General features: G+C 50.5%; 1 protein-coding gene and 1 non-coding gene across 2 annotated transcripts in view; one reads left to right on the top strand and one right to left on the bottom strand.

The window, feature by feature from the left end:
• LOC134346386 (serine/threonine-protein kinase NIM1-like) overlaps window positions 1–16,655 on the top strand; it is a 36,921-nt gene extending 20,266 nt beyond the window's left edge. The window contains exons 2-4 of the mRNA XM_063047742.1: window positions 4,409–5,745; window positions 10,389–10,657; window positions 13,390–16,655. Coding sequence (XP_062903812.1) covers window positions 5,496–5,745; window positions 10,389–10,657; window positions 13,390–14,175 — 1,305 coding nt within the window. The 5' untranslated portion in view covers window positions 4,409–5,495 and the 3' untranslated portion in view covers window positions 14,176–16,655. The remainder of the gene's footprint in view (window positions 1–4,408; window positions 5,746–10,388; window positions 10,658–13,389) is intronic.
• Window positions 16,656–24,417: 7,762 nt separating this feature from the next.
• On the bottom strand, window positions 24,418–24,490 carry trnak-uuu (transfer RNA lysine (anticodon UUU)). The gene has a single exon. It is a non-coding gene; the product is annotated as a tRNA-Lys (tRNA).
• Window positions 24,491–24,714: the final 224 nt, after the last annotated feature.

Genomic DNA, 24,714 nt, shown 5'->3' on the forward strand with positions numbered 1-24,714 from the left:
AGGGTGGATGTGGAGAGGATGTTTCCTATGGGGGGCGGGGGGTATCTAGAATGAGAAGGCATAGCCTTGAAATTGAGAGGTGACCTTTTAGAATGGAGGTAAGGAGAATTTTTAGCCAGTGAGAGGTGAATCTGTGGAATGCTCTGCCACAGACTGCGGTGGAGGCCACGTCTTCAAAGCCGAAGGTGATGGTTTCCTGATCGGTCAGGGCAGCAAAGGATCTGGTGAGAGGGCAGGTGTATGAGGTTGAATGGGATCTGGAATCAGCCATGATGAAATGGCAGAGCTCATTCGATGGGCTGGATGGCCCAGTTCTGCTCCTGTGTCTTAGGGTCTTGTGGTTTTGAGACGAGACCCTTCATGAGTCCTGTTGAAGGGTCTTGACCTGAGATGTCAGTGTACTCTTTTCTGTAGATGCTGCCTGGCCTGCTGAGTTCCTCCAGCATTTTGTGTGTGTTGCTCTGGATTTCCAGCATCTGCAGATTTCCTCTTGTTTGCCAGGATGCTGCCTGGATTGCAGAGGATTGGCTTATGAGTAGAGGCTGTACGAAGGAACACACAGAGAATGCTGGAGGAACTGGGCAGGTAAAGATGTGTTTATTGGGAGGATCCCTCTAGAGATGGCGGAAGTTGTGGAGAATAATGTGTTGGACATGGTGGCTCATGGGGCTGGACAAACCTGGGTTGTTTCCCCTGGAGCTTCAGAGGCTGAGGGTACCTGATAGGTTATAAAATTAGGAGAGTGTAGAGAGGGTAGATGGTCTTTTTCCTTGGTAGAAATGTCAGATGCTGTGTTTAAGGTGGATGGAGCGGTTTAATGGGGATCATAACCACAGGAGATTCTGCAGATGCCGGAAATCCAGAGCAACACTCATGAAATGCTGGAGTAACCCAGCAGGTCGGGCGTTGTCTGTGGAGAGGAATAAACAGTCAATGTTTCGAGCTGAGATCCTTCATCAGGACTGGAAAGGAAGGGGGAAGAAGCCAGAATAAGAAGGTGGGGGAGGGAAGGAGTACACGCTACCACGGTAAATGGTGGAAACATTGACGTGTAAGGCACATTCAGACAGGCCAACAGGGTCTTTTAAGAGCCTCTTAGATAGGTACATGGAGCTCGGAAAGGACTATGGACTAGGGAAATTGTAGGCAGTTTCTAGAGTAGGTTACATGGTCGGCACAATATTGTGGGCCGAAGGGCCTGTAATGTGCTGTAGATTTCTATGTTCTGGGTATGTTCTAACAGGGAGGGGTATGGACCTTGCGCAGGTAGGTGGGAATGGTTATGACTGGGACAGACATTGTGGGCCGAAGGGCCTGTAATGTGCTGTAGATTTCTATGTTCTATCAGGGAGGATGTGGAGGTAGGTGGGACAGACATTGGGCCGAAGGGCCTGTAATGTGCTGGACTTTTCCAAGTTCTATCAGCGTTGAAACGGCCTTGTCCCATCTGTGTAAATGTGACGCTCTAATCAAACAGCAAATTAACCCGGAGCATGAACAGTGCAGCAAGTGAGGGGAAGAGGCTGATGAAACAAGTAATTATGTAGTGTCAGACTTCACAGTGCGGGAAGAGATTGTTCCACCTGATCCAGGGGCAACATTAATCACCATCAAATCAACTGGAAGCAACAAGATTTAATTTGCGCAGCAAGGGTGTTCATCGTTATTTCCGGAGGAGACGCCAGTTCAGGGGTAATTGCTGTTCCTGAACCTGGTGGTGTGGGGCCTGAGGCTCCTGTACCTCCTGCCTGATGGTCGTAGAGAGAAGAGAGCGTGGCCTCGACAGTGGACGCTGGCAGATGGTGGGGCGGAGAGTGTGAACGGATCCCACCTTCAGCCCTCTGTTACCTCCACCCAACACCTCCCAGATTACAGCAACTGTCCCACTCTCCCCCCACTCACTTAGAGACCCCTGGACCCACTCACCAGCTCCCACTCCCCCCCCCACCTATTTACACTGGCTCTCTCCCATCCCTCCCTCCCTCCAGTCCCGATAAAGGGCCCCGACCCGAAACACCAACGGTTTATTCCCCTCCTTAGATGCTGCCTGACTTGCTGAGTTTGTAACTTAAAGTTCAAAGTCAATTTATTATCACAGTACATTTATTTCACCATATACAACCCTGAGATTCATTTTCTTGTGGGTAAACTCAGTAAATCCGTAGAATTATAATCATAACACAGTCAGTGAAAGACTGCACCAACTGGTTGTTCAGCCACTGTGCTAAAGACCACAACCTGTGCAAATACAAAAAGAAAGAAATAATAATAATAATAAATAATGAGAACATGAGATGAAGAGTCCTTGAAATTGAGTCCATAGGTTGTGGGATGGGCCAAGTGAACTCATTCTCTTTGGTTCAGGAGCCTGATGATTGAGGGGGTAATAACTGCTCCTGAACGTGGCGGTGTGGGTCCTGAGCTCCCGTACCTTAGATTGTGAAGACACGCAGTCCTCTTTTATTGTCATTTAGTAATGCATGCATTAAGAAATGATACATTATTTTCTCCGGTGTGATATCACAAAACACAGGACAGACTAGGACTGAAAAAACTGACAAAACCACATAATTATAACATATAGTTACAACAGTGCAACAACATCATAACTTGATGAAGTCCATGAGCACAGTAAAGTTCAAAGTTTCTCAAATGTCCCACATCTCATGCAGACGGGAAAGGGAGGAAAAACTCTCCCTGCCATGCCCACCACAGTCCGACTCTAAGTCATCCAAAAACTTCGAGCTCTGATCAGCTCTCCGACACCGAGTACTGAGCGCCATCTCTGTCCGAACGATTCGACCTCCTTCTCGGTCGCCAAAAGCAGGCAAGGCCGGGGATTTTGAGGCCTACCCTCCGAAATGTCTCCGACCACACAGTAATGACAGCAGCGAACGGGCATTTCAGAAATTTCTCCAGATGTTCCTCTGTGCTTTCAGGTCTGTCTCCATCAAATCAGAATTGTCCACGACCCCTATTTAACAGATACGATATCATTTTTCACCAGAGGGCTGCACACACGCAGGCGCGCCGCCATCTTCCTGATGACAGAGAGAATGGGACTGGGTGGTGGGGAGGTGGGGAGGGTGTCATTGATGATAGGAAGCTGCAACATCGTATTGTGTAGATGTGCCTAATGATGGGGAGGGCTTTACCCGTGATGGACTGGGCTGATCTACTACTTTGTGTAGGGTTTTCCATTCAAGGGCATTGATGTTTCCGCGCCAGGCTGTGACGCGGCCAGTCAATATACTCTTCCCCACACATCTGAAGTTTGTCAAAGTTTTAGATGTCATGCTGAGTTCCTCCAGCACTTTGTGTGTGTGTGTGTGTGTTGCTTGAGATTTCCAGCACTTGCAGAATCTCTTGTGTTTATCAATTGGTACGGTGAAAATCTTTGTTTTCCATAGAGATCAGACCGTTACAGAGTGCAGTGAGGTAGAGCCGGGGAAACAGCAGCAGACTGCAGAATGAAGTGTGGCAGTTACTGAGAAAGTGCAGCGCAGGTGACGAATGAAACTCCCATGAGGTCACAGGGAGTACGTAACACCATAGACTTAGGAGCAGAATTAGGCCATCTGGCCCGTACAGCACCCTGAAAAAGTCCAGGGCACATACATATAGTTAGGGTGCCTGAGACCTCTGCACAGAACTGTATTTGTCAATGTGGAGTGGAGAGCAAGTCTGTAAATCTGGCAGGAGCAGAGGATGTTGGGAATGGTGAGGGTGGAGTGCCGCGGGAGGGGTGTGGGACAGGTGGCAGAGAAGGAGTGCCGGGGGTGGGGATAGTGACGTGGGTGCAGACACACCCAGGCCCTGAGACACCAGGCAAGGTCATTTGATTCCAAACAATTGGTTTATTGATCAATACAGAATGTCTCTCTGGTGCTTCCCACTCCCTCCTCTCTCCCTTCCCCTTTTCCCAACCATGACTCCCCTCTCCCTGTCCCCTCCCCACCCTCAGTCTACAATAGAGACCCGTATCAGAATCAGGTTTATCATCGCTCACATACAGAATGTCATGAAATTTGTTTTTTCTTTGCCGCAGCAGTTCAGTGTAATACATAAAATTAATACAGTACTGTGCAAGAGTGTTAGGCACCCAGCTATATACTGTATATGTGCCAAGGAGTTTTGCACAGAACGGTACAAACTCCTTGGCACAACGGCGGGAATCGAACCCTGGTGACTGTGCTGTACAGCTTAGTGCTAACCGCGGCTACACTACTGCGGGGCCCCCTAATGGTCAGAATTAATTCAGCCACCCCTTCTCACATACACAAGCCAGTCTCCAGCGGGCATTGCCATTTGTGGCCCTCGTGTAAATCCCAAGAAACCTTGTTTGTTCTGAAGTTGATTCTTATCAGTACAGATTTACTGAATTTCATCTGCTTTTTTCTTTCCCCAGGGGGAAACGTCCTTGTGTCTGCTTGGCCTGAGATTGGCAGTACAGACAGACCATCAGAGGAGAGTGCGGGAGGAGGGAGCTGGTTCATCCACCCATCTTCGGCCACAGAGATCTGCAGGGAGACAAGACCCTTTGGCCCATCGAACCATGCTGGCTCATGAAGGGTTGCGGAATCAGTGTGAGAGAAACCTCTCCCCATCCTAACTCTACAGGCCAAACCTCATCCACAACCCAAATTCCTCCCTTGAGGGTCCTCAAAACTGGTATTGGTTCACTCTCAGACCCGCAGGGTGATGGCTGGATTTAGGACGAGGTCGCCAGAAAAGCTGGAAAAGGAGTGAGGCGAGGGTTTGGGGAGAGGAGGAGGCCAGGACTACCATGAGAGGCCTCTCCCAGCCGGACTACCCGATTTGACATCCGGGAGGGCTTTAAACCGCCTCACGGCTGGACCAGTCGGCCGAGTCCGGCTGGCGTGGTTCCCGTTGGTCAGCTTCCCACCTGTTCCCAAGCTGAGGAAATGCCAGGAGGAGGAGAAGCCAGCGGAAAAGACCAGTGGGAGGGTGAAGTCAGCCCTTCGCTGGCGGCTCGCCACGGGTCTCCATCCTCGACTAGCTGAGGGCCAAGGCCGGAAGGGATCGCTGTCCCGGGGGACAGCAGAAATCCGTGTGGAGGTGGGGTCTGAGGTTCCCGGAGCTCGCGCCAGGCCAGGCCTGCAAAGGGAGCGGCATTGTGTAGCACCCTACCCCCACAGCCTGCCAACTTCCCAGGGAGTCTCGTAGACAGCATCTCACTGGAGTAAGAAACGGTATCCTCGAGATTTTCCACGTGATGTAAAATCAGTGTCGTACGTCCCAACACTCCCAGGGGCCACAGGAAGGTGCAGTAAGATCCCACTGAAGACAGTGTGATAAATGGCCGGGTGAACATTGACACCATCGGCAGTCGGACGCGCACCCCAGACCTCTGTGGTTGAACCCACCCGCGCCAGGACACAATCTAGACCACCCCCAACGTGACCCCTGTGTGAGATTGAAGCCCCCTTCCCGGTGCGATGTAAGGTGGGAAGACGGAGCTGGTTCCCCGGGCCATGACAGCGGTCTTCGCCATCGGCACGACCATGGTCAATCACCGGTACGCCGGCTGGCCCGAGGAGAAAGGGGACGGCGAGCCGCGGAGGCTGACCCCGCTGGAGATGCTCTCCCACCAGCTGGCCCACGACGAGCAGACCGTCAGAGAGGTGACCCTGGGCAAGAGGATCGGCTTCTACCGGCTACGCGGACAGATCGGCGCCGGCAACTTCTCCCGGGTCAAGCTGGCTGTCCACTCGCTGACCAGAGGTAGTCCTGACTTGTCTCCTCACTCTGCCCTGCTACACCCTCACCGTGGGACATAGAACACTACACCGCAGTACAGGCCTTTGAACCCATGATGTTGTGCCAACCTTCTAACCTTCTCCAAGATCAACGTGCTCCTCCCTCCCACATAGACCTGCATTCCTCTATCATCCATATACCTGTCGAAGAGTCTTTTAAATATCCCTAATGTATCTGCCTCTATAACCACCCCGTAGGGTGTTCCACACACTCCCCACTCTGCTTTTAAAAAAAAAATTACCTCTGACCTTCAGATATTTACTCAGGCTGTGACCCCATTTCTTCTCCTCAGCTCCCTCTGGGTCCCCTCCTCCTCCCCCTTCCCCCATGGTCCACTCTCCTCTCTTATCAGATTACTGTTTCATCCCTTCACCTACCATGTCCCAGCCTCTCACTTCATCCCTCCCTTCCCCACCCACCTTCACCCTCACCCTCACCTGGTCTCACCTATCACCTCCCATCTCTCACTTCATCCCACCCACCTTCACTCCACCCTCACCTATCTCCTGCCAGCTTGTACTCCTTCCCTCCCCTCACCTTCTTATTCCCCTTTCCATTCCAGTCCTGATGAAGGGTCTCGGCCCAAAATGTTGTCTGTTCATTCCCCTCTGTAGATGCTGCCTGACCTGCTGAGTTCCTCCAGCATTCTGTATGTGCTGCTTACATAGCCTCCCCTTATTCTTCCCGTGCGCACCTGCCTGCCATTGTGTCACCAGCAGATCCGGCTGTGGGGCCACTCAGCAGTGGAACAGGCCATTTGGCCTGTCTAGTCCATGCCAGCCATCTGCGCTGCTCCTGTTTGCCCACATTCGGCTCTCATTCCCTCCCCATCCACGTGACCATCCAAGTACCTGTAACTGTACTTGGCCAATAGGAATCGTGTTGACCTGCTGTTGGAAGCATAGAACAATAAGCTCACTTACAGGCCCTTCCGTCCATCTGACCATGCTGACCAGCCAGCTAGTCTCAATTACAGTCCATATCCCTCTCCATGAACCCGTTTCTTAAATGAGATCATTGTTCCCCCCCAAACAACTTCCTCTGCAATTTGAAAAAAGACTGTGCACTTTCACCCTATCCCTGCCCCTCATGATTTTATATACCTCTGTAAGATCACCCTCATTCTCCTACACGTCAATGGGGGAAGTCCCAAGCTGTTCAACCACTCTATAACTCAGCCAGTCCCTCGTGTTCAGTACCGTGGTCATAAATCTGCCCTGCACTGTCTCCAACTTGATGGCAACTTTCCTACAGCAGTGTGACCAAAACTGAAGACAGTATTCCAAATGTGGCCTCGCTAATATCTTGTACAACTGCAACATATCCCAGCCTCTGAGGATGTCCTGATTAATGGCAGGATACTTGGTAGTATGGAGGAGCAGAGGGATCTGGGGGTACATGTCCACAGATCCCTGAAAGTTGCCTCACAGGTGGATAGGGAGTTAAGAAAGCTTATGGGGTGTTAGCTTTCATAAGTCGAGGGATAGAGTTTAAGAGTCGCGATGTAATGATGCAGCGCCATAAAACTCTGGTTAGGCCACACTTGGAGTACTGTGTCCAGTTCTGGTCGCCTCACTATAGGAAGGATGTGGAAGCATTGGAAAGAGTACAGAGGAGATTTACCAGGATGCTGCCTGGTTTAGAGAGTATGCATTATGATCAGAGATTAAGGGAGCTAGGGCTTTACTCTTTGGAGAGAAGGAGGATGAGAGGAGACATGATAGAGGTGTACAAGATAATAAGAGGAATAGATAGAGTGGATAGCCAGCGCCTCTTCCCCAGGGCACCACTGCTCAATACAAGAGGACATGGCTTTAAGGTAATGGGTGGGAAGTTCAAGGGGGATATTAGAGGAAGGTTTTTTACTCAGAGAGTGGTTGGTGCGTGGAATACACTGCCTGAGTCAGTGGTGGAGGCAGATACACTCGTGAAGTTTAAGAGACTACTAGACAGGTATATGGAGGAATTTAAGGTGGGGGGTTATATGGGAGGCAGGGTTTGAGGGTCGGCACAACATTGTGGGCCGAATGGCCTGTAATGCGCTGTACTATTCTATATATTTTATATGAAGGCCAGTGCATCAAAAGTCTTCTTCACCACCTGTCTGCCTGGGGCTCCACTTTTGGGGAACCATGTGCAATGCACCTGTACTCCTCGAACCCCCGATCTACAACACTCACCAGGGCCTTAGTGAAGTCCCTGTCAAGTTCAAGTTTAATTGTCATTCAACCATACATGAATACCCATGATTACAGCCAAACAGAACAGTGTTACATAGGACCAAGGACCAAGGTTCAAAACACAGAACCAACACTCTCACAAGGCACATATAAGATACGTATTAGTAAAATACGGTCAGACAAAAACAACCCAAGTCCCTGGGTCCCTGACTGTTGTGGCAGTCAGCTGAGCAAACACTGGAGGGGCAGCACTGACTAACATGTGCACCTGTCTCACTGCGTCCAGCACTCCAGTGGGGCGAACCGACTCTAGCGCCTTACCCCTGGGCATCCACAAACCAGCGGCACTGCGGCCTGAGGTCTAGTCCTCGCCGCAACTGAAACCGCCCAGCTCCTTTGCTGTTCACCAAAAAACTAGTGAATCGGACTTGCAGCATCGCACATTAACAACGTCCAACAGGGTCTTGCGATCACAGGGAGCGCGACTAAGACCAACACTCGCTGATGGACTGCACGCCTCGCACATCCACTCCAACGTCTCTCCGATGCAGGCAGGATCACGGTCCACACCAAATCCAGCTCCTTACGTTCCTCCGCCAACAAGCAGCTCGCTGATGGGGTGGACGTGCAATACATTAAGTTCTTAATGTCCAGCAGGGTGTTGCGATCGTATGTTTAAAAATGACAATAATATCTTTGGTTGACCCCATAGAAGCTGCTATGTCCGAATACACTGCCGTCTTATCCTGATTTGTCTTTCCAAAGTACAAGATCTCACATTTATCCAGACTAAACTTGATATGCCATTCCTTGGAGCACTTACCCAGCTGATCAAAAATCCCTGTCTACATCCCGATAACTACCTTCACTGTTGGTGAGAACACATCTTTCAGTGTGATCTGGAATCTTACTAACCAGATAGACCAATGGCCCGATTCTTCGCAGTGGGGAGGAGCAAAGGGGCCCGAATCCACGGGTCCCTCAAAGTTTCTGTGCAAGTTGATAGCGTGGGTAAGAAGACATATGATGTGTTGGCTTTAATTAGTCAAGAGATTGAGTTCAAGAACTGCAAGAGTTCTATAAAACCCTGGTAAGACCATACTTGGAGTATTGTATTCATTTCCAGTCACCTCATTATAGGAAGGATGTGGAAGCTTTAGACAGGGTGCAGAGGAGACTTAGCGGGATACTGCCTGGATTCAAGCCTGTGTGTAATGAGGAAAGGTTGAGTGAGCTCTTTGGAGTGAAGGAGGATGAGAGGTGACTTGATAGAGAAGTTCAAGATGGTAAGAGAGATGGATCAAGTGGAGAGCCAGAGAGTGTTTCCCGGGGCAACAATGGCTTCTAGCGGAGGACATCTACTTAAGATGTTTGGAGAAAGGTCCAGGGTGAATGTTAGAGCTAGGTTCTTTATACAGAGAGCGGTGGGTGCGTGGAACCTGCTGCCAGGGGCAGGTACATCAGGGACATTTCAGGGACACATGGATGAAAGGAAAATGGAGGGATATGTAGGAGGGAGTTGCAGTTGTACAAGACGTTGGTCAGACCACACTTGGATAATGGGCACAGTTTTGGTCACTCGTGTAACATGGTTAAACCAGAAAGTACGCGGAGACGATTTACCAGAATGTTGCCGGGTGGCCTGAGTCGTGGAGAGGCTGGGCTGATGAGGTTTTATTCTTTGGAGCGTAGGAGCAGGGGGTTGTAAAATCCGTAAAATAGGATGAATGCAGAGTCTGGTTCCTGGTGAAGGGAGCCCCACCCTAAAGAGCAAAGGTGAGAGGTGAGAGCTTTAACAGGGAAGTTGTTCACCCAGAGGGTGGGATGTGCTGCCGGAGAAAGTGGTGGAGGCACTTGGACAGGAATGTGGTGTCGGGGAATGTCAAGGAGGCTTGACCCTAAAGCAGAGCGACAGAGACAATTCAGCCGTGAACAGTAACTTTAACACTGGACTGCAAAAGCCACGAGGGGCCACGAAACAAGAGAGAAACAGAAACAGGCAACAAGGTAAACTTTAGACAGGGAGAGTGAAGGCTGGGAATAACTATTCGAGGTCAGCTGGTTCGATGAGTGAACAAGGAGTGTGGATGAGAACTGGGTTTAAATAGGCTGCCGGTGATGAGTCTGGAGTGATCGGCAGGTGAACCCTATTGGCTGGGTGGAGACTGTGAGGTGCCTGTATTTGCAGGCGTGACACATAGATAAGGACGGTGTAGAAAGGTTTGGGCCAAATAGCAGCACTGTGGTTGGCGTGGACAGGCTGGGCTGGAGGCCTGTTCCTATGATGACTCTACGATGGGGCTTTTCCCAGCAGGAGGCCAACATTGCTGGGGTGGGCGGCTGGTCGAATGCTCCCCGCGGTTCTGATTGGTGAATTCGGAGATGGGTGCCATGGGATTAACCCTTCCTTCCTGTCCTTCCCATCAGAGAAAGTTGCCATCAAGATCCTGGACAAGACTAAGTTGGACCAGAAGACGCAGCGGCTGCTCTCGCGGGAGATCGCCAGCCTGGAGCGACTGCACCACCCCAACATCATCAGACTGTACGAGGTGATTGAGACTCTGTCCAGGCTGCACCTGGTGATGGAATACGCTGGTGGTGGCGAGCTTTTCACCAAGATCAGCACCGAGGGCAGATTATCAGAGGCTGACAGCAAGGCCATCTTTGCCCAGATCGTCTCGGCCGTCAAGCACATGGTGAGCCACTTCTGGTCAGCCAGCCTCTCCTCCTCGGTCACCAGCTTGGTGTCACCGCACGTACTGAAGTACAATGAGCGGCTTTTGTTTTGCTTGCCAACCGAAGGGATCATTTCAGACTTTGTAAATCATTGCTCAGAACACACTTCCAGTATGGAGAGCAGTTCTGAGTCTCTTATCTAAGAAAGGACGTGCTGGCATTGGAGGGGGTCCAGAGGAGGTTCACAAGAATGATCCTGGGAATGAAGGGGTTAACGTATGAGGAGCTTTTAGAAACCATAGAAACCACAGCACAGAAACAGGCCTTTTGGCCCTTCTTGGCTGTGCAGAACCATTTTCTGCCTAGTCCCACTGACCTGCACACGGACCATATCCCTCCATACACCTCCCATCCATGTATCTGTCCAATTTATTCTTAAATGTTAAAAAAGAACCCGCATTTACCACCTCAGCTGGCAGCTCATTCCATACTCCCACCACTCTCTGTGTGAAGAAGCCCCCCCCAATGTTCCCTTTAAACTTTTCCCCCCTCACCCTTAACCCATGTCCTCTGGTTTTTTTCTCCCCTTGCCTCAGTGGAAAAAGCCTGCTTGCATTCACTCTATCTATACCCATCATAATTTTATATACCTCTATCAAATCTCCCCTCATTCTTCTACGCTCCAGGGAATAAAGTCCTAACCTATTCAACCTTTCTCTGTAACTGGGTTTCTCAAGTCCCGGCAACATCCTTGTAAACCTTCTCTGCACTCTTTCAACCTTATTTATATCCTTCCTGTAATTTGGTGACCAAAACTGAACACAATACTCCAGATTCGGCCCCACCAATGCCTTATACAACCTCATCATAACATTCCAGCTCTTATACTCAATACTTTGACTAATAAAGGCCAATGTACCAAAAGCTCTCTTTACGACCCTATCTACCTGTGACGCCACTTTTAGGGAATTTTGTATCTGTATTCCCAGATCGCTCTGTTCCACTGCACTCCTCAGTGCCTTACCATTAACCCTGTATGTTCTACCTTGGTTTGTCCTTCCAACGTGCAATACCTCACACTTGTCAGTATTAAACTCCATCTGCCATTTTTTAGCCCATTTTTCCAGCTGGACCAAGTCCCTCTGCAGGCTCTGAAAACCTTCCTCACTGTCTACTACACCTCCAATTTTTGTATCATCAGCAAATTTGCTGATCCAATTTACCACATTATCATCCAGATCATTGATATAGATGACAAATAACAATGGACCCAGCACTGATCCCTGTGGCACACCACTAGTCACAGGCCTCCACTCAGAGAAGCAATTCTCTAACATCACTCTCTGACTTCTTCTATCGAGCCAATGTCTAATCCAATTTACCACCTCTCCATGTATACCTAGCAACTGAATTTTCCTAACTAACCTCCCATGCGGGACCTTGTTAAAGGCCTTACTGAAATCCATGTAGACAATATCTACTGCCTTCCCTTCATCCACTTTCCTGGTAACCTCCTCAAAAAACTCCAATAGATTGGTCAAACATGACCTACCACGCACAAAGCCATGTTGACTCTCCCTAATAAGTCCCTGTCTATCCAAATGCTTGTAGATTCTGTCTCTTAGTACGCCCTCCAATAACTTACCTACTCCTGACGTTAAACTTACCGGCCTATAATTTCCCGGATTACTTTTCGATCCTTTTTTAAACAACAGAACAACATGAGCCACTCTCCAATCCTCCAGCACCTCACCCATAGACAGCGACATTTTAAATATTTCTGCCAGGGCCCCCCGCAATTTCAACACTAGTCTCCTTCAAGGTCCGAGAGAACACCCTGTCAGGTCCTGGGGATTTATCCACTTTAATTTTCCTCAAGACAGCAAGCACCTCCTCCTTTTCAATCTGTACAGTTTCCATGATCTCACTACTTGATTCCCTCAATTCCATAGACTTCATGCCAGTTTCCTTAGTAAATACAGACGCAAAAAACCTATTTAAGATCTCCCCCATTTCATTTGGTTCCGCACATAGCTGACCACTCTGATCTTCAAGAGGACCAATTTTATCCCTTACAATCCTTTTGCTCTTAATATACCAGTAAAAGCTCTTTGGATTATCCTTCACTTTGACTGCCAAGGCAACCTCATGTCTTCTTTTAGCCCTCCTGATTTCTTTCTTAAGTATTTTCTTGCACTTCTTATACTCCTCAAGCACCTGATTTACTCCCTGTTTCCTATACATTTAATACAACTCCCTCTTCTTCTTTATCAGAGTTGCAATATCCCTTGAGAACCAAGGTTCCTTATTCCTATTCACTTTGCCTTTAATCCTGACAGGAACATACAAGTTCTGCACTCGCAAATGTAGAATGCGAGGGTTTCCTCCGTGTGCTCTGGTTTCCTCCCACAGTCCAAAGGCGTATCCGTTGGTGGGTTAATTGGTCGTTGTAAATTGTCCCGTGAGTACAGTAGGGTTAAATTGGTAGTTGCTAGGGAAACGTGGCTCGGTGGACCAGAAGGGCCTGTTGCCCTCAGTAACTTTAAATAAAGAAATTAAAAATGTGTAGATTGAGGTAGTGGTAGCGTGTGGGGTGGTGGTGGTCAGCTTCAGACCTCGGGCTAACAGACTGTCTTTGCCTCTCCCCACACCACCCAATCTCCCCTCCCACCTTCCTTCCCACTCTCCTCTCACACCCCAACTCCCTCCAACCCACCAACCTCCCTCTCCCTCGCCCTCCCCCACCCTGCAGCACGATCAGGGCACCGTCCACCGGGACCTGAAGGCCGAGAACATTTTCTACGCGGAGAGTGGCTGGGTGAAGGTGGGCGACTTCGGCTTCAGCACGGCCTGCCAGCGGGAGCAGAGCCTGCGCACCTTCTGCGGCTCACCGCCCTACGCCGCTCCCGAGCTCTTCCGTGACGAGAGCTACGCGGGGCCCTCAGTGGACGTGTGGGCGCTGGGCGTGCTCCTCTACTACATGGTGGCCGGCGCACTGCCCTTCCGGGCGGACACAGTGGCGCGGCTGAAACGCTGCATCCTGGCCGGGGCCTTCGCCGAGCCGGCCTACCTCTCAGAGGCCTGCTTGCGGCTGATCAGGGCTATCCTGCGGCCCGAGCCCAGCCAGCGGCAGACTCCGGCACAGATCCTGGCCGGTGAGTGGATGAGGGGCACCCGGACCCCTCAGCCCCTGAGGCCCTTCCCGCTGGAGCCGGGGCACCTGGCCGGCACGGGGCCAGGGCCTAGGCCGCTGCTGGAGCCTGAGCACACTGAGGTGAAGCAGTCGCTGGCCGGCCTCGGAGTGACCGACAGCCAGCTGAGGGAGAGCCAGGGCCGTGGAGCCCGCAGCCCCCTCACCGGCACCTACAGGATCATCTTGCACCGGGTGCAGAGGAGGCAAGGGCTGGAGTTGGCAGCAGCCATGGGCCCCGACCCTGAACTGGACCTGGTCCCGCCCCAGTGCGAGGAGCTGGGGAAGGGACAGGCAAAACTCAGCGCAGCAGCAAGGCAGACCTCCAGGTTCTGTTCCATCCTGTAGGGGTGGCCGGCCCGGGGACCAGCGTTTGGCGGCTCACTCGTCACACCGTCACGCAACTCCTGACCCACATCCTCCACACCCCCACCCACCATTCCGACCTCCTCCTCACACCCTCTCGACACCCATCTTCCCCTCCCACCCATCCCCTCTCTAAGCTCCTGTCCCAAAACCGCCCCAACTCCCCAGGAGTTTCTACCTCACCTCCCCTCTCAGCCCCTACCCATTCCCTCCCGACACTCTCCTCACTACCCTCCTCACCTCTCCCCTCCCTTCAGCCCCTCCCACTACCACCCTCCTTCCTCCTCCCTCCTGTCCTTCTCCTTCCTTCCCTCCCCTCTCCTCTCCTTTCCCCTCCCCTCTCCCCTCCACCTCCTCCCCAGTGTGTGCTGTCTCTCCGCACTCTGTCTGTGCCGGACGCACGGAGATGGGAGACCCGGTGACTGACTCACTGGCCGTGGACGGGAGGACAGTCATGGCGGATGAGTGGTCACCCTTGGAGGCGCTGCTGAAGACATTGCTCCAGTTCTCCGATCCCGCTCCCCGATTCCGACAGAATAAGGACCAGTACCTCGGCTGCGGACCCTGCATCCTACGTCCCTCAGGACCTTGCGCCCAGCAGGACGGATAACCAGCCCCACCTGTACTGTAGCAGACACCGGTCCGTCCTGATGGCAACTTTTTAACTCTTAATACCTTCTCCCCGTGGTTGCTGCCCAACCTGCTGAGTCTTTCCAATAATTTCCGTGTCCAATCTCCAGTCAGTATCAGCAGTGGTGTCTCCCCTCCACTCACCCCAGCTGAGCTGCGAACAGGCCCTTCGGCCCTTTGAGCTGTGCCAGCAGCAACCCTGGCCTAATCGCAGGACGATTTCCTAACCCATACACCTTTGGACTGTGGGAGGAAACCAGAGCTCCCAGAGGAAACCCACACATTCATGGCGAGGACGTACAGACTGCTTATGGATGGACTCTGAACTCCGACGCCCCAAACTATAATGTCGTCACGCTAACCGTTATGTTACCATGGGGCCCATTCAGCACCGTCTCTCCGCAGGCAACCCTCCCTCCCCCGTCACCTCGTATTTCATTGATTCTCCACCCTGTCCACTTTCCCTTTCTCCGTTACGTTGAAATTCCTGTTTTGGTGAAGTTTCGTTCAGAGGATGCCTGACCTGATCATTCCCACTTTTATTTTAAGTGCTCAACTTTGAGTTTAGACCCCCTTCCTGGCCGTGACCCCCCTACACCATACCTTCTGTCCCTGATGTTTAGTGACTGTGCCCTCGGCAACTTCAGGCCAAAACCCTGGAGCTGACTCTCTCCTGCGCTACTATGTTGACTCAGGCCCTGGGGCACCTTTCTCCTACAGGGCACCAATTAAAACTAATCCCTCTGCCTCCTGTTGGAACTGAGACATCATCCAGGTTAAAGGTGCAGACAGCTGACGTTCGAGTGGGAGGTTGGAGGCAGGGGGCCTGGTTAGGGTGACGGTCAGTCTGGGACGTATTAATGCGGGGCCCTGACTTGCATCCAGGATATTCACAGTTCACCTCGTTCCTGGTGGCCACGGTTCTCCTGATTCGACGTTAACTTGTGGTTAAAGATTAAAGATGAAAGATTTATTTATCACATGTACATTGAAACACACAACAAAATGCACCATTCACATCAGGGGTGAGCTGGGGGCAGCCTGCGAGTGTCGCCATGCTTCCGGTGCCAACGTAGCAGGCCCACAACTCACTAACCAGTAAACCTTCGGACTGTGGGAGGAAACCAGAGTACCTGGAGGAAACCCATGCAGTCACGGGGAGAACGTACAAACTCCTTACAGACCATGGTGGGAGTTGAACCGGGGTCAGTGATCGCTGTGATTGTGATACCACGCCACCCTCTTTGCTTGTAGCAAAGAACAAAAGAATTGGGAAGACGAGGTAGCCATTCTGGGAAAACTGATCTCCAAGTCCTTGAAAGTCACATGGGGTGATAAAGAAAGCTTTCAGCACATTGGCCTTCATAAATCAATGTACTGAGTACAAGAGTTGGGATGGTGTGATGAAGTTGTATATGATGTTGGTGGAGTCTAATTTGGAGTATTGTGTTCATATAACCATATAACAATTACAGCACGGAAACAGGCCATCTCGGCCCTTCTAGTCCGTGCCGAACTCTTACTCTCACCTAGTCCCACCGACCTGCACTCAGCCCGTAACCCTCCATTCCTTTCCTGTCCATATATCTATCCAATTTAACTTCAAGTGACAACATCGAACCTGCCTCAACCAGGTTCTGCTGGAAGCTCGTTCCACACAGCTACCACTCTGAGTAAAGAAGTTCCCCCTCATGTTACCCCTAAACTTTTGCCCTTTAACTCTCAACTCATGCCCTCTTGTTTGAATCTCCCCCATTCTCAATGGAAAAAGCCTATCCACGTCAACTCTATCAATCCCTCTCATAATTTTAAACACCTCTATCAAGTCTCCCCTCAACCTTCTACACTCCAAAGAATAAAGACCCAACTTGTTCAACCTTCTTCTTTAACTTAGGAGATGAAACCCAGGCAACATTTTAGTAAACCTCCTCTGTACTCTCAATTTTATTGACACCTTTCCTATAATTCAGTGACCAGAACTGTACACAATAAACTGTTCAGTTCTGATCATCTAGCATAGGAAAGATACCAAAAAGTTTGAAAGACTGCAGAGAAAATTTACAAATATGTTGCCAGGACTGGAGGACCTGAGTTATTGAAAAGGTTGAATAGATTAGGATTACTCCCTGGATTGTAGGTTGAGGGGAGATTTGAGAGAGGTATACAGAATTATGAGGGGTATTGACAGGGTAAGTGCAAGCAGGATTTTTCTACTGAGGTGAGCTACTGCTAGAGGTCATGGGTTAAACATACATAGAATAGTACAGCACAGTACAGGCCCTTCGGCCCACAATGTTGTGCTGACCCTCAAACCCTGCCTCCCATATAAGCCCCCACCTTAAATTCCTCCATATACCTGTCTAGTAGTCTCTTAAACTTCACTAGTGTATCTGCCTCCACCACTGACTCAGGTAGTGCATTCCACGCACCAACCACTCTCTGAGTAAAAAACCTTCCTCTAATATCCCCCTCGAACTTCCCACCCCTTACCTTAAAGCCATGTCCTCTTGTATTGAGCAGTGGTGCCCTGGGGAAGAGGCGCTGGCTATCCACTCTATCTATTCCTCTTATTATCTTGCATACCTCTATCATGTCTCCTCTCATCCTCCTTCTCTCCAAAGAGTAAAGCCCTAGCTCCCTTCTTAAGGGTGAAGGGTGAAATGTTTAAGGGGAACCTGAGAGGGAATGTGAGAGTGTGGAACAAACTGCCAACAGGTGGTGGTTGCAGGTTCGATTGTAACATTTAAGAGAAATTTGGATAGGCACATGGATGGGAGGGGAGTGGAGGGCTACGGTCCAGGTGTGGGTAAGTGGGGTGAGGCAGAATAACAGATCGGCACAGACTAGATGGGCTCAAGGACCTGTACCTGTACAGCCCCTCGAGGATGCCTTGCCACTTTAATAAGGATCTTTTACCTCAGCTCACTTACCCCAATCCCCTCCATCCTTCTTCCCTGAACATTGTCCGTCTCCTTTCTGAATGAACGCAGTGACGGAACTGTTAGTGGAAATCTCCGCAGGTCCACAACTGTTCTCCTCGTCTCAGTAGTCACCGGCTGTCTGAGACAGCAAGCACTGATCCTAGATTCCTCAGCCAGAGAAAACGGGCAGTAGGGTATCGTAGCGGTTAGCACCATGCAGTCACCGACCTGTACGTTCTCCCCATGACCGTGTGGGTTTCCTCCAGGTGCTCCGGTTTCCTCCCACAGCCCAACGATGTACGGGTTAGGGGGTTATGGTCAGTGAGCTGTGGGTGCCAGAAGCGTGGTGACACGTGCTGCCCCAGCACAATCCGTGGATGTGTGGGTCGTTGACACAATGGTTGTATTTCACTGTCTGTTTCAGTGTACTGTACGTGTGTCAAAGCTAATCTTAATCTTAAACAGATTAAACAATCTCCTGGTATCTAATCCACAAGAACTGAGACCTGCAAGAATCATGTTCTACTATTGAGTTCTCTCTCATTCTTGTAAACTTGAGCACTAATCTGCCCAGCTGTCCTGGGGAGCGTTGGGCCTTTGTCAGTGGAGTTAGTAGACTGGGCCATGGGGGATCTCATTGGAACCTGTTGAATATTGAAAGGCCCAGATAGAGTGGAAGTGTTTCCTACATTGGCTGAGTCGAGAACCAGAGGGCACAATCTCAGAATAGAGGGACGTCCATATAGAACAGAGATGAGGAGGAATTTATTTAGCCAGTGGGTGGTGAAACTGTGGATTCATTGCCACAGACGGCTGTGGAGGCCAAGTCATTGGGTGTGTTTAAAGCGGAGGCTGGTGGGTTCTTGATCAGTCGGGGATTCGGAGGTTACGACAAGAAAGCACGATAATAAATCAGCCATATTGGAATGGGGTGAGAACAGTTGATGGGCCAAATGGCCTAATTCTGCTCCCCAGTTTTATGATTCTCTAGTGGTGGACCTGCCTTGCAATGTTTAAATTTGGAAGTTCTCCCAGTCTGCCCTGCAACTTTGCGAGGACACCGGATGGGCCAAAGAGAACCCTGTGAACTTCCATGGTGGTAAAGCAGGGTTTGATTCCCACCGCTGCCTGTCATTCTCCCTGTGACTGGGAGGGAACGATGGAACACAAGTTCAACGTACAGTCAATATATCAAGGGCAAACTGAGCACTCTGGGTAGCATTTACGACCCACTGAGCTACAGACCTGTTTACCCAATGAAGCAAGCGGTGTCCTTTCACTTGTTCTACACATTAAAGATTAAATCCAGCGAAGAGCAGGGAGAGAGATAAAGGAGATGGGTGCGGTGGTGCGTGGCGAGGGCTGTGTGATTTAATTTGAGACCGTTAAGGAGAAATAGTGTCTTCTGTTACTGGAAGTCCTTTAAAACAGAGAGTTATCTCCAGGGGGAACACAAAGAGCAACATCAAATTTAGTCTGACCACTGTAGGTCGTATGGGAATATAGAACAGAGAATGATGGCGAGGCACTGTACCGGTTAGGGTAATGTTATTACAGTGACCTGCGTTCAATTCCTGCCGCTGTCTATAAGGAGTTTGTACGTTCTCCCCGTGACCACGTGGGTTTCCTCTCCTATTCCAAAGACATATGGGTTAGGGTTATGGTTAGGGCACTCTTGTATTTGTGGAGTGCTTTCCATGGCTTTGAAATGCCCCAAAGACAGCCCAGTTGGAAGAGCAGTCATACCACAGGAAGAAGAGGGGTATAAATATTGGTCTCGACGCTTGGGAAAAGGGCTAGCATAGATTACTGGGCTGAAAAGCCTGTTCCTGTGTTGTAAAACTCTGTGAGGGAAGATGCCCTTGCAACTCCGGGTGGGTTCTCAGGTAATTAATTAACCTGAGCGGCTGCTGGTCAGCTGGATCTTGGGATCACGTCACTGGGGTGGCAGATGAACTCAGACTCATGAGCAGAAAACTCCACCCTTCCCACTGCTGTTGGTTCATCAATCGCCACCCCCTCCCCCTCATCCACGGAGCTTTTCCCATGTGCTGGACCATCTCAACAGTTAAATGTTGCAAAGTTCATGAAAATAGACTTGTCTGCGCCACACCAACAGGGAAAGGTTGAATAGGTGAGGACTTTATTCCCTGGAGTGTAGGAGAGTGAGGGGGGATTTGACAGAGGGATAAAAAATCATGAGGGGCATCAATAGGGTAAATGCAAGCAAGCTTTTTCCACACAAGTTGGGTGAGACTAGAGCTAGAGGTCATGGGGTTAAGGGTGAAAGGTTTAAGGGAAACCTGAGGAACAGCTTCTTCAATCGGAGGGAGAGAGTGGAACAAGCTGCCAGTAGAAATGGTGGATGTGGGTTCAAAGAACGCATTTAAGAGAAATTTGGATGGGCATGGACTAGACGGGCTGAAGGGCCTGTACTGCTACACTCTATGATTCTATTCAGCCCCTCGAGGATGCCTTGCCCATTCAGTAAGTTTCTTTTACCTCAGCTCAGTTTCCCCGATCCCCTGCATCCTTTTCCCCTGAACATTCAGAAATCTGTCCATCTCTCTAAATGAACGCAATGGCTGAACCATTAGTGGAAATCTCTGCAGGTCCTCGACCGTTCTCCTCGTCTCAGTAGCAACCGGCTGTCCTGGATGGGTACATGGGTGGGAGAGATACGGAGGGTTATGATCCAGTTGCCGGTTCATAGTTTGGCATAGCCTAGACGGGCTGAAGGGCCTGTTCTGCGCTGTGGTTTTCTATGCCTTCAGAGCACACCGCTCAAGTCCACAGCTCCGCGTTCGCAGAGTCGGCACTCGATGGCGACTCAGGCGGATGTGAACTTTATCTGGTGACCTTACAGCCCGTGGAGACCAAGCAAATTAATTTGAAGGTAGGTGTCCAAGTGACTCTTAAACGTTGTAACCCTACCCACTTCCACTGGCAGCTCGTTCCGTAAACCCACCGTCCTCTGGGTGGCAGACGTTGCTGCTGAGGCCCCACCGCGGTCTGTACAGAGTTTGTACGCTCTCCCGGTGACTGTGTGGGTTTCCTCTGGGGTACGGGTTAGGGTCAGTAGGTTGTGGGTATGTTATATTGGTGCTGGAGGTATGGTGACACTTGCGGGCTGCCCCCAGCACATCCTCGGACTGTGATGGTTGTTGTGCCAACTGTATGTTCCGATGTACGTATGACAGATAACCTTTCATCTTTACCTGTGCCCCAACACAAGAAGGCGAGAGATTTCCAGCCTCCACAGAGACAGGAACAATAACACCATTTAGGAGATACTCAAGAGATTCTAGAAGATTCACTTCATTTGTTGTGTTTACAATGAAACGTGCCATTTATGTCAAGTGTAATCAGCGAGGGTTGTGCTGGGAAGCCCACAAGTATCACCACGCTTCCTGTGCTTACAACTTACTAACACTAACCTGTACGTCTTTGGGACGTGGGAAGAAACTGGAGCACCCGGAGAAAACCGCGTGGAGAACGGACAAACTCCGTACAGACAGGAGCGGGTATCGAGTCCGTGTTGCAAGGCGGTTGCACGAACCGCCACACCACCGGACTGCCCCACCGTGCAGGGATATGGGCCGAGTCCAGGCAAGTGGGACTGGCATAGAAGGTTCATTTTGATTAGCGGGGGAGAGTTGGGCCGAATGGCCTGATTGTACGCTGTATCAATGTATACCGCCTGACTCGCTGAGTTCCTCCAGCACGTTATTATGTTTTTAAACCTTCGAGTAATGACAATCCCTGATTCTCCCAACTGGAAAATACACGGCGTTCCTGTTTCCAGCCACACAGGACGCTGGGAGGAACACTGTTAGTGTTTGTGTGTGTGTGTGTGTGTCGGGAGGGGGTCTGGAGGGTGGTCGTTCGATGTTATGGCTCAAGACCCTTCCTCCACACTCAGCACTGATGTACTGTAGTTGGTTTAGCGAAGGAAGGAAGAGTTGGGAGTGGATTTGTTTTGTCTGGCACTCAGATTCCACCCTCTTCTCCACCAAACTCTGGGAGCTTTTGAGACAAATTCCAACAGCCGACTCCCTGGGAAGGGAAGGAAGCCCTTTGGTCCAATTTGTCCATACTGACCCACACCCACACCCTCACCCTCCCTTTTTCACTCCGTGCCCAAGCCTGGCTGAGAAAGGAGGAGGGAACGGCATGGGGCTAGCAATCCCATCCCATAAAAACCCAGAGCTACAGGCTGGAGCTCCAAAGGTCAGGCCGCACTTGGAGCATTGAAAGCAGTTTTCGGCTCCTTATCTAAGAAAAGATATGGGAGCATTGGAGAGGGTCCAGACGTTCACGAGAATGAACCCGGGAATGAAAAGGTTAACACATGAGACTCCTTTGAAGGCTCTGGGCCCGAACTCGCTGGAGTTTAGAAGAGCGATGGGGAGATCTTATTGAAACCTATCGGATATCGAAAGGCCTCGATAGTGGATGTGGAGAGGATGATTCCTATAGTGGGAGAGTCTAGGACCAGAGGGCACAGCCTCAGAATAGAGGGTCTCCACAGAACGCAGGTGAGGATTTTTTTCATCCGGAGGGTGGTGAATCTGTGGAATTTATTGCAGACTGTAAGGTACAGGAGCAAGTCATTGAGTATATTTAAAAGAGGTTGATAGATTCGTGGTCAGGGCGTTAAAGATTACAGGGAGAAGACAGCAGAATGAGGTTGAGGGGATAGTAAATCAGCCATTGCGGAATGGCAGAGCGGACTCGATGGGCTGAATGGCCTAATTCTGCTCCTGTGTGATATGTAAACTAACCCGGGGCAGAGGACTCTGGCGAGCTGCGGTCGGCGGCCCGTGAGATGGGCTTAGATACGGAAGCAAGTTCCCCTGTGTGCTCACGGCCTCTGGAAACAGCTCAGAATCACGGGGAGCGGAGAGCTGCCTCGGCCACCCAGGAGAACGTCCCGTCTGATCCACCACAGCACAGGAACAGGCCCACAGATGGCTGTGGAGACAAAGTCATTCGGTGTATTTAAAGCGAAGGTTGATAAGTAAGTGCTGCCAAGGTTACAGGGAAAAGGCAGGAGAGTGGGTTTGAGAGGGATATTAAATCAGCCATGATGGAATGGCGGAGCAGACTCGATGGGCCGAATGGCACGATTTGCTCCTGTACCTTATGGTCTGCTGTGGTGCTTTCGAAGGTGGCTATTGAGTCCGAATTGAGAGCGACATGAACGTCCACAATAAAATATAGAAACCGTCCGGGAGATTATGGAAACTGCACCAAGAATCCTGTGCAGGAGAGTGTTTTTCCCCCAAGTGGACTATTATACGGGGGCGGTTCCACTCTCTCGGCCTCGGAAGTCCGGGTCCAGTGGTACAAGTAGTCGCCACAGACTGGGGACTTCCTTGATTACAGTGGGTGACCGCGACTCTTCCTCTGTGCGTGGTCCTGCCCTTCACTGTTCACGGAGCGTTGCAGAAACCCTTCTTGGCAGTGGCATCTCCCTGTAGACCTCACCAGCCCAGTCCGCCCGAACAATGAATTCCGGGTTTCCTCGGTCGGGCAGAAGGTCAAGCTGATCCTGTGCTCTGCCATTCTGTGGACGGGGCTGCGTAAGGAAGCCTATTCCGCGACCCCCTACCCCCCACCACCACTTTGTCCAATGTTCCACCGCTCGGTTTTGTCTGTCTCGTTACCATTAAGTAACAGAAATCTAACATCCTACCGAATTAGACCAGCTACGTCGAACAGCAATCCGAAACAGAACCCAGCAGCAGCGGCAGAAAGCCAGTTGGCCCATCGAGCCTGCCCCGCCATTCAATACAATCGGGACGGGTCTGCGGTAGCCTCACCTCCGCTTCTTCGCCACTTTCCCCTCACCCCTCGGATCACTCGATCTTTCAAATATTTTTGTCTGTCTCCACCTTAAATATCTCTAATAACCCGGCCTCTCTCCCCCCACGCCCCCACACTGGGGAAAAGAGATTCAGCACATACAGAGACATTTCTACACACGCCAGTTTCGGATGAAGCGCTCTTTACTTTGCTCCTAGTCCGCGACTCTCCCGCGGGTGGAAACATCTCTACAACTACCCAGTCAAGTCTGCTAGGTCAGAAAAAGGCCATACGGAATAGAAACGGGGCCGGCCAATCAGCCCGATGAGCCGGTTCCGCCGTTCGATAAGATCACGGCTGATCTGGCCCCGCGTTTCCCCCCGTAACACCTTATTTCCCCTGCTATACAAAAACATCTTAAATATATTTAATGAGGCACCCTCTACTCCTTCCCTGGGCAGAGAATTCCACAGATTCGCCACTCACTGGGGAAAGCACTTTCCCCTCATCTCCATCCTAAATCTACTCCCTGAATCTTGAGGCTCTGTCCTCTCGTTCTAGTCGCAGCTTTCGCCGGAAAGAAGAAACAGTTTTCCTGCCTCTATCTTATCTACTCCTTTCTTAATTTTAATCAATGAGATAAATAAACATGTTTGTTTAGCGATACCGCCCCAGAAACTCCGAATCTAATCACATGAACATTTACAACGGCTAATTCGTCTGCTGCTTTAAACTCCCGGGGAAACCTCACTCATTCTACGTGGAGGACAGGACGGGAATGCAGCGGATTGAACTCCAAGCTCACCCCACCGAGCTGCAATTAAACTACTAAAGTACTGTGCATTTACTGCGCCCAAAAATGCAGCGCCCGAACAGGGACTTGAACCCTGGACCCTCAGATTAAAAGTCTGATGCTCTACCGACTGAGCTATCCGGGCTCTTGTACGTAGACCCACACTAATATATATATATATATGATACCTTTATGTTTCCACAGGATATTGTATTATTCTAATGAATTTTAGTCATAAATTAACCCCCTCATATTCGGAATCAACCTAATGAACCCCCTCCGAAGCCAGTATACCTTTCCTCGAGTAAGGAGACGGGAACTGCACATACTACTGTACTCCAGGTGCGGCGTCGTCGGTGCCTGTACAGT

The sequence above is a fragment of the Mobula hypostoma genome, chromosome 5 (genome assembly GCF_963921235.1).
Source record: "Mobula hypostoma chromosome 5, sMobHyp1.1, whole genome shotgun sequence".
In the NCBI taxonomy this organism is placed as follows: domain Eukaryota; kingdom Metazoa; phylum Chordata; class Chondrichthyes; order Myliobatiformes; family Myliobatidae; genus Mobula; species Mobula hypostoma.